The sequence below is a fragment of the Triticum aestivum genome, chromosome 5B, assembly GCF_018294505.1.
Source record: "Triticum aestivum cultivar Chinese Spring chromosome 5B, IWGSC CS RefSeq v2.1, whole genome shotgun sequence".
Classification (NCBI taxonomy): Eukaryota; Viridiplantae; Streptophyta; class Magnoliopsida; order Poales; family Poaceae; genus Triticum; species Triticum aestivum.
The window spans coordinates 13,219,388-13,229,437 of record NC_057807.1 but is presented as its reverse complement, the minus strand read 5'-3'; the positions used below and the strand labels follow the sequence as shown (position 1 = coordinate 13,229,437).

The following is a 10,050-nucleotide window of genomic DNA, read 5'->3' as shown; positions in this document are numbered from 1 at the left end:
GCTGTTGTCCGGACTCCTACAAAGCCCCCCTAATTTGCTTCAAATTGCGGGAAAAAATGCATCCGGACAGGTCGGCGGACCAATATATTCCCCCTTTAGATGGCAAAACACGTCTGTAGCGCGTGATCCGAACGGATACAGGCGGTTTGAGGGTCTGTTTGAAGATGCCCTTAACTCCTATGATGTTGTAACACCTTGGAATGTGGATGGCATCGAGAAGAAGGGACGATACCGTGCCCAATACAAGGAAAATGCATGCAAAGCTTGTTGCTAACTAACTGGTTCACACATTAATCTACCGATGATGCAGATAACCTCAGTATTACAATCTGCAGAGCAAGTGACGAACCAGACATCTGCAGAGCCAACCACATATCGTTTGCTGCGTGACTGAATCGGCAGAGCTTTTAAGTCAGATAAGTGGGTTTAAACTTCCTGTTTTGACCCGCAGTTAGCTAATTGGACCGATGGCGCTGGGTTCTGCACTTGGAATTAGTTAATGGGGTTGGACGACACTTGATTTAAGTAAACAAAATCTCTTTCCTGTGCATCAAATGGTCCCATGGTCTAGTGGTCAGGACATTGGACTCTGAATCCAGTAACCCGAGTTCAAGTCTCGGTGGGACCTCATTTGTTTTGCCATTTTCTCAATCCTTTTTGCTTCTTGTTCCTCTTCCTCTTATTACTGCCTCGTAATTATCGCCTCGCATTTTCCCTTTTCCCTCCAAAAGAAAAAAGAATCAATACCATCTGTTCGCTTAGCTTTTGCGCCGTATAATAATATAATATAAAAAAGAATCAATATGTTATCCTCCCCTGCAGCCGCTGGAACAAGATTCGGTCGCCCTTGATTGGATCGGATGGGGATCCACACGCCCATCGATCCATCACTCACTGTGCACGCTCCCTCCAAAACTGTTCTCCAGCACACGGATTCCCCGTCGTGTGCTACTCATTTTAATCATCAAGCGAGCACCCGCCCGTCCCGTCCCGTTCCGTTCCGTCCCATCACGCGAAAGCGACGCCGAGTGACACCTCACCGGCCTGATCCAAATACATCCAGCCCGCAGCCGCAGGTGGGTGGGCCCTGCCCGCCGCTGATTAGTTAACCAAATCCCGTCCCATCGTCACGAGGCCGCGACGCCGACGCGCGTGCAGGGTCTCCGTTCCGTTCCGTTCCGTTCCGGCTGGACGGACGGGCGGGGGTTTCACGGGGAGGCAGGGGCAGGGCCGTCATTTCGCGCTCCGAGATACTATTTATTATTGTTTTTCCTCCGGGCCTCCGCGATAGGGGCGAGGGGAGAGAGGGCGTGCGGGGGCAGCCTGTGCCCCGGGCCCACCGCACGTGGGGCACGGTGCTCTGCGCCTAGGGATCGGCGCCCTGCTGCCCCGCTGCTCCGAGTCCCCCGACGTTCGCTCCCCGACCTGGCCTGCCGGTTTGTGCAGGTGCCGGTTTCAGCAAAATTGCTCCCAAAAAAAGCAAAAGTGCTATGGTGCCCCTAAATTTCTTTTTTTTTTGCTATGGTTTCTCAAAAAAGGAAAAGAAAATGCTATGAGCAAATTTTTTTTTTGCGAGAAAATTTCCGATCTATTCATCTTCAATCATGGCAGTACAACGAATACCAGAAATAATAAAAATTACATCCAGATCCGTAGACCACCTAGCGACAGCTACCAGCACTGAAGCGAGCCGAAGGCGCGCCGCCGTCATCGCCCCTCCACCATGCTTTCGATTAAGTTGGTAGACACATGTGCATGCCATGTGCCCATTTTTTCCCCATATGCGTCTAGATTTTGCTATTTTGACGTCCGCAGGGCGTTTAAAGAAGATTGGTATCTAAGGAACGGGAAACGCAAAGAAGATTGGTTTAAGTAGTTTAGGCACTTTGTACCGATAACATCTACTCCCTCCGTTCGGAATTACTTGTCGCAGAAAATGGATTTATCTAGATGTATTTTAGTTCTAGATACATCCATTTCCGAGACAAGTAATTCCGAACGGAGGGAGTACCTGCTTGCTAGTTTCCTCTCCTGGGTTAGAAAAGAAGATAGCCGCCGCCTCCACCTCCTCTCCAGGAAAGAAATTAGGGTTCCTCTACCTCTCGTCGGCGCCGTCACCGGCCCGCCTCGTCTTAGGCGGACCTAGGGCCATGGAGGCGTGGTGGACCTTAGTCCTTGCTGGCGGGAGAGCTCTTCCTACGATTTTAGGTGTTTTTATGAGTCCGTTTAGGGTTTGTGTTCTGCTCGGGAAGACGAGATGGTGGAGGCTCCCTGAGCCTCTCCCCGCCCGGGCCCCGCACCGGTGATGTGTCTAGCGTCGTCGGAGGGTGCGTGGAGGTGTGTCTCCGTCGGATCTTGCAGGATTCGGTCGGTGCTTGGTGGATCCGTTTTGATCCAGCCTTTGTTCGTCTTCATTCCTGTGACTACAGGTTGCACTCTTTCGATCTATACTTCAGTTCATCTGCAACGGGTGATGTTCTGGTGCGCTAGTCCTATAGGGCCTTAACACGACGACTTTCTGACTGTCTACTACAACAAGTTCGCCCCAGTTCCGGTGAGGGAGGGGTGATGACGACGGCGCGCCTTCGGCTCTCGCTCCAGTGCTTGTAGTCGCCACTAGGATGTCTATGGACATGGATGTAATTTTCATTTTTTGTGTGTGTTCTTTGTACTGCCATGACATGTTGAATAGCTCAGAAGTTTTCTCACAAAAAAAAACATCTACCTGCTTGTTCCTAAAAGAACATAATGGGATGTTGAGACCATAGATAATCTTCACCCGTTCCTGTCTAGGTTATGTGCCTCTACGTTCACCACACGACCAAATAATGTAAAGAAAAGGCGATGCAATTTTGGTATCATCACATCATAGGGCCACATTCATCTCCACTGCCCTGACGCCGATGGGTGAGATGCAAGCAATTGATGCCACAACGATGTCCTAAACGCCTTTTCAACGAGGCATGTACAATGAGCGCGCCTATCTACACACGTTTTGAATTACCTCACTGACTGTTAATTTTCCGCACTAGAAATTTCACATCCACACTATCAAGGAAGCAAACCGATGATTTTGACTGGAGTTACATGGTGGCTCCAACGAGCAAGGCGTACACTCCACGCTTTCATGAGCTCCTTCCATCCCACAATAAGTATCGCTCACACGAGTGTATTTACATGTCGAAGGTACATCCATTTGAACAACACTTAATAACCCAAGTTCGGATTGAGCGCTGCTACACATACGATGGTCTTTGTCCGATTAGTGTCCAATGGTACACACCCAACAATCCATTACTTAGAACAAAATCACAACACCTACTGGACCGATAGCGGGACAGAAATCAGGCACATGAGTGTCGTACGCATGGAGGTTTCGATCTTGATTTGCCCCCTGTGTGGGGGGTGGCGGGAGGGGGCGATGAGGTTTTCGAAAAATATAAATTTCACCTTGCAGCTTCATTATTTTTAATTATTTGTGCGCACATCTAGAAAGATCGGGTTGCAGCTCATATATACCCCTGAATGATTCTCTCAAGATTTGATGCGGTTAAACTTCAAAAAGAAAAAGATTTGATGCGGTTATTATTATAGGAAAGAAAAAAGCAAACCCAAATTTTTCTTTGCATCATTGTCCTACTAGGGTTACTAGTTGTTATAGGAGGAAAAAGCAAGCAATTCAGATTTTTCCTTGGTGCTGCCTTGGGAAAGAAGATTCGAGGCGTGCGCGTATTCCAAATCCCGAGAGCCCGCATCCATCCTCGCTGACGCGTGGGCCCCGCCGCGCGCGTGATGCGATCCGGGCGGCCGCCCGCCGCTATAAATGCGTGCCCGCGGCGGGGCAGCGTCCTCCTCATCGCTCTCGGGGTTGGCTTCTCCTCCCCTTCCGGTTCGGGTTCTGGTTCGGTTCGGGTCCGAGAGTAGCTAGCCTAGTCTAGGGTTTCCGTAGAGAGGAAGGGAGAGGGAGATCCATCCATGGCGGAGACGGAGTACCGCTGCTTCGTGGGCGGCCTCGCCTGGGCCACCGACGACAACAACCTCCAGCAGGCCTTCAGCCAGTACGGCGAGATCCTCGACGCCAAGGTAACCCTAACCCCCCTTCCCCTCCCAGATCCGTTCGAATTTCGCGTCGTCGGCGCTAGATCTGGCCCGATCTGGTGGTTTCTGTGGCGGATCTGACCGCGTCTGGCGGGTTTTGTTCTGTGCGTGCGTGCGTGCAGATCATCAACGACCGCGAGACGGGGAGGTCCCGCGGGTTCGGCTTCGTCACGTTCGGCAGCGAGGAGTCGATGCGCCAGGCCATCGAGGAGATGAACGGCAAGGAGCTCGACGGGCGCAACATCACCGTCAACGAGGCCCAGTCCCGCCGCTCGGGCGGAGGGGGCGGCGGCGGCGGCGGCTACGGCGGCCAGCGCGGCGGTGGCGGAGGCTACGGCGGCGGCGGCGGCTACGGAGGCGGCGGCGGCGGCTACGGCGGCCAGGGCGGTGGCGGCTACGGCGGCCAGCGCGGTGGCGGCGGCGGCTACGGCGGCGGCGGCGGCTACGGCGGTGGTGGCGGCTACGGCGGCCAGCGCGGCGGTGGCGGCGGCGACTCCGGCGGCCAGTGGAGGAACTGAGCCTCGAATCTCCCAGTTATCGATCTATCTACCGTGTCGTCGTCGTCGTCTTCGTTAGCAAGTTATCTTCGGTGTCGTCGTGTTCCTGTGTCAGTCTGAGTCGTCGTGTGTGTGGTGTTTTTGATCGCGAGCTCGAGTGTCGCTCTGTCCGGGGTTAATTAGAGCTGGTTACGCGAGGAAGAAACAACATGTGTTACTATCTTTCAGTCGGTCGGTCGGTCGGTCAGTCGGTGATGCAGCAATCCCCTTCTGTCATGGATTGGGATGTGATGTTGGAATATCCTATGTTTGAACAAGTTTAAATGGATGAAGAAAATGCAAGTCATAGCTGCGAAATATCCTCTCTCTTTGTTCCTTAAATTTCTCTTGTTCTGAAGCATCCATTCAACTTTCTTCAAGCTATAAGGATTGAATTGCTCTGTGAAGCATGCAAAACTTGCTGCCAATTCAGCATAGTCTTTCACATAATCTTGATCTGATGATGTGCTACATTGCTTTGCTGATCTGTGATTACTAGCGATTTCAACTTCATGTTCCCGAGTTGCTTAGAAATAAAACTTGATCTGATTAATGGAACTTCAATCCAAGGATCTTTTGTGTTCTGTGCTGAATAAGATGCAAAACTTGCCGTCTCCAACGCTATCCAACTGAGCAAGGAGATTGCATAACAAAAGTGTCATCTATGGTTTGGTTCAAACTTATCAAATTACATACATGTTACAAGGCAGCCAAAGCAGCAGCATGCCTATGGCTGTGTAACCAATAACAGTGGTGCATATGGCTAAATGTCCAGAGTTTGGTTGTTGTTTCAGTCGAGGACATAGATGCGGGAGGCGATGTCCTGGACCAGCCAGTCGAAGCCCTGGAGCAGGCCGTCCCCGGTGTAGGCGCTGCAGCCGACGATCTTCCAGTGCCGGTCCTTGTTCATCGCTTCAAGGTTCAGAACCTGGATCCAAAAACTCAACTCGGTTACCATCGAACTCAGAAGACACAACTGAACATGTCAATTAAAGAAGACAAAGAGCATCTCGAGCAAAGACCACAAACTAGTATGTATGTGATGTATAAGCTTGCTGGGATTATTTTCCGAGGTTTTGGCTATTCCTTAATTGAAGATCACAAGTGGATCATAACATCATCCGACTCCAGGTAAGAAGATTGACCGATACATGAGGGTCCATATATACATACTAGTGGACTAGTGATAGTGTGTTTTACCTTGGCGATTTCGTCGGGCTTCAAAGCGCCCTGAATGTCCTGCTTATTCGCGAAAACTAACAGCGATGATCCAGCCAGTCTCTGTAAGCAATACTTTAAGGATCACCAAATAGTTGAACAAGATAGCACATAAGTTAAGCACAAACATGCCAGGTAATCAAATTTGCAGTCCCAAGAGTTTCCTGATGCTAGACAGCAATTGCTAGTATTCAGCAAAGTAATTTGAAGCAAAATTTCAAGGCAAAGCACGCTAAAGCAGAAGGTCAGTGGTATTCACTAGGCAATTTACCTCTTCTTTCAAAAGATTGTGGAGCTCAGCACGGCAATCATCGAGCCTTCGGACATCGGAACTGTCAACCGCCCAAACTAGACCGTCAGTCTGCTCGAAGTAGTTCCTCCAATACGAACGGATGGTCTTCTGCCCCCCAACATCCCATATGTTCAGCGAGTACCTGCCACAATCAGCGCCATTATCAATTCTTCGGAATTTGTTCTGCTGTTCCCTATGGCTGTACTAATTGCATTTTGAGTTTTTGACCACCATGATTCATGAGTAATGAGCATCAAGCAGCTGTCAAAATTTCAATCCAAATATGTTGTATTTTCACCAATGTGATTTACTACTTTCTCAGATTAATGCAGATTATCAATTGCATTGCCTACTTTGAATGCTAAAAGTACAACCACCCATGCAGCTTGCTTCGTAGTAGGCTGAAAACACAACAGATGCCGACTGACGAAGACCTAAAAACAAGCTAAAGTGAACCATCACAGTTTGCTTGATTGTACCATTTGGTGTCACAGTTAAAAATTGTCAATTTTCTGATCATAAGTTATACAAGTTGCGCTGCATCACTGTTGGATTTAAATATTATCATCTCCTCTTCCCACTTGAAAACAAGCTAAAACACAACAGATGTGGTTTAGTGCTTTTTCAGATTAATGCAGATTAGTAATTGCATTGCCTACTTTAAATGCTAAAAATACGACCATCCACACAGCATGCTTCACAGTAGGCTGAAAACACAACAGATGCTGACTGACGTAGACTTAAAAACAAGCTAAAACAAACCATCATATTGCTTGATAGTACTGTTCGGTGTCACCGTTGTCCTACCCTGTCTCTAAAATTGTCAATTCATAAGTTATCCAAATTGCACTGCGCCGGTGTTGAATTTAAATATTATCGTCTGCTCTTTCCACTTGAAAACATCGGTGCCAAACTACACTGATGTTTGTGGTTGTGGAGCAATACAACCTACAAAATTCCCAAACATATCTGTGGATGTCATCCTCTCTTAGCTTTCCCCCGAGAACCTAGTTACACACCTTGAATACTGCTGGACCAGCTTCAGTTGATTTTAGTTGAAGCACTACACGACAGTACTCTCCCCCAGCAGTAATTGAAACGAAATCATCTAAAGCTGTTGAAGTTATAGATTAATCACTAAACTTCCAGAGAACAAGCCCAGATTGATTCCTCTAGTCATTTTATGCAGCTACGAAGGCTAAGGTGCCCTTCACATAACAGAATGCATGGCATACTTGCAATGGTTAATACTCCCTCCGTCCCAAAATAAGTGTCTTAACTTTGTACTAGCTTTAGTACAAAGTTGTACTAAGCTTGAGACACTTATTTTGGGACGGAGGAAGTAGACATGAAAAATTCTCACGCTGTTGAAAAAAGGTGGTAAAATTGTTTGGGACTAAAGGCTTTGTTGTTGTTGTTGTTGAAAAAAGGTGGTACTATGCAGTGCATACACAGTTATTACAAGTGCTAAAATTACTATGAAATCTTCCAGAACGCCTTCAGTTAATACTAAATACAAGTGGCATACCCTAGAGGTACTATAAAATTGGAATCATCAAACTAAATTACTCTGAAATTTCTCACATCAGCTATAAAATTGGAATCATCAACCTAAATTGCTTGAGTTGGAAATGGAATGATCAAATATAACATCAGCTGGAAGCGATGTTTCTTGTAATGGCATATTTAACTTGATAAATAAGCAAAAGAATGTAGTACATACTTTTGGTACTGGATGGTCTTGATATTAAAGCCAAGAGTAGGGCTGATGACACTGGTGTCCTCCCCATTTATCTTGAGCACAATTGTCGTCTTACCCGAGTTGTCGAGGCCGCTGTAAATTTGGCATCGGTGAAATAAACCAATCAAGAATAAGAATAACGATTAACAAAGAACTGAAAGGCACAAACCTTGAAAGTCAAGAAGCATACATATCAAGCAAAGAACCGAGAATAAATAATGCGTTTGGATAGGAGGAATCTGGGGTAAAATAAGAAGGCGAAAAAAGGAATGGAGCAGGACGCTTACACCATGAGAATACGCATCTCCTTTTCCTTGCGCTTGATTTTTCTGATGATGCTGAGGAGACCCATTCTGGAGCTGGCCCAGCAGAGGAATCAGCATAAAGTAAGATGCAGAGAGGGGGAACAGGTACAAAGACTAGTGAAATTCTAATTCAGTTTAGACAGTCGGTCAGGCTGCGATGAGCCCCCAATGCTTACAACAGGATCACACGGAGTAACAAACTGCATTAGGAATCGGTGATGTAATAATGCAGGGTCATAATATTTATAACCAGTGAAGATTCAGACATGGGTAGTATATCTCATGTAAATTCAAAGCAAGGTATGATCTCAGACGACATGACACGCAGGTAGATTAGAAAGCACGACACGCCGCTGGGAAGCGACATTCAGCTTAGAGTTTCAGGGGTGCACTAGGAAAACAATTCTGGCCACCGCCTCTAGTTTCACCAGGTATACATCTAAGATCTGAACATGCATATACTGCTATGCCGCTGCCTCTACTTTCACCAGGTATACATCTAAGATCTGCTGCATATGGATATATTGCTATGCCACTGCCTCAGATGCTGACGATTCTAAGTCTCAGTTATAACACATGAACATCAACTGAGCAGCATATAGCGCTAAATGGGAAGCTGAAACTGCCTTTCTCTGGTCATCAACTGACCAAGATCTTCGCATGGCACAAACAATCATAGCGGGCATTGAAATGGATCTAGCAGAAGCGCAGACGCGCACATCAGTCCTAATCAGCCATTGACCGTCGGGATGCAAGGGCGCGTGCGTGCTGACATACCTAGGAGGAGGATCGGAGACCGGAGGCGGGAGGCGCAGGGTAGGGCTCGGGGTCGTGAGATCGTGGCCGCGCACGGGGACAGGCGGAGGCGGATCTCGAGGAGAGGCGTGCAGGCGAGGACGGCGGCGGCGGCGGCGGCGGCGGCGACGGTGACGGTGATGGCTTCTGAATCTGAGTGAGCTCCGTTGTGAATGGACGAGGTCCGGTCGGATGGGCTATGGGCTGACGGCGCTTTTAACTGGGCTGATTAGCGAGTAATAACTTTTTCTTGGTTTCTTTCTGGGTCACTGTTGTTTTTTTTCCTTTTTTCTCTTTTCCTTTATTTCTTTTCTCCGTTTTCTTTCTTTCGTTCTCAGGTTTCACTGTTTCCATTTTTTGCATTGGTTTACTTCGGTCTTCATTTTCTTTTTTTTTTGTTTTCTTTAGTTTTTCAAATACGCCATTAGCATTTCTTTTCAAATATATGTTTTTAAGTCTAGTTTTCTTTTATACACACTATACATTTTTCGTATACACTAACAAGATTTTGTAAATACATGATTAACATTTTTCTAAATATATGTCTTTGATGGCTTTTTTTCATAAATGTTCTACATTTTTGTATACATCATGAACATTTCTTTATATATGTTTACCATTTTTAAAACGCATGATTCATATTACTTTTTAAAATATGTTTGATGACTACTTTTTTCATAAACATTATATATTTTCTGTATATATCAGGAACATTTTATGATACAATTTAACATTTTTTGATACTTCCCATAAAAACAAAACATTTTTTTTCTGCACGATCATTTAAAAAAAATATATTATGTTTTAATGTTTATTTTTCAAATTCACGTTCTAAACTTTTCATTATACATCAGGAACATTTTTTTATACATGTTCAAATTGCTGAAAAAGGTTAAATCTTTTCCAAATACTTTGTGTTTGATGACTATATTGTTTCACACACATTTGTACATTTTTTGTATATATCAGTGACTTTTTTTTGTATATATTGAACATTATTTGAAATATATGATTAATATTTTTTATACACGATCATTTTTATTTGCCAGGAGGATTTAATCAACA

General features: G+C 46.1%; 2 protein-coding genes and 1 non-coding gene across 3 annotated transcripts; 2 read left to right on the top strand and 1 right to left on the bottom strand.

Annotated features, from left to right (window-relative positions):
* The first annotated feature begins 556 nt into the window (after window positions 1-556).
* TRNAQ-CUG (transfer RNA glutamine (anticodon CUG)) lies at window positions 557-628 on the top strand. The gene has a single exon. It is a non-coding gene; the product is annotated as a tRNA-Gln (tRNA).
* Window positions 629-3,825: 3,197 nt separating this feature from the next.
* LOC543231 (glycine-rich RNA-binding protein blt801) lies at window positions 3,826-4,952 on the top strand. The gene is made up of 2 exons (XM_044530569.1): window positions 3,826-4,083; window positions 4,221-4,952. Exons 1-2 carry the CDS (start codon window positions 3,976-3,978, stop codon window positions 4,614-4,616), a joined length of 504 nt encoding a protein of 167 aa, XP_044386504.1. The 5' UTR covers window positions 3,826-3,975; the 3' UTR covers window positions 4,617-4,952.
* A 256-nt stretch (window positions 4,953-5,208) lies between these two features.
* On the bottom strand, window positions 5,209-9,177 carry LOC123110122 (ADP-ribosylation factor-like protein 2). Its single transcript, XM_044530568.1, has 6 exons — window positions 8,968-9,177; window positions 8,173-8,244; window positions 7,868-7,978; window positions 6,124-6,286; window positions 5,835-5,915; window positions 5,209-5,562 (listed from the first exon to the last, which is right to left on the bottom strand). The coding sequence occupies exons 2-6, from the start codon at window positions 8,235-8,237 to the stop codon at window positions 5,425-5,427; spliced, it is 558 nt and encodes a 185-aa protein (XP_044386503.1). The 5' UTR covers window positions 8,238-8,244; window positions 8,968-9,177; the 3' UTR covers window positions 5,209-5,424.
* Between the last annotated feature and the right edge of the window lie 873 nt (window positions 9,178-10,050).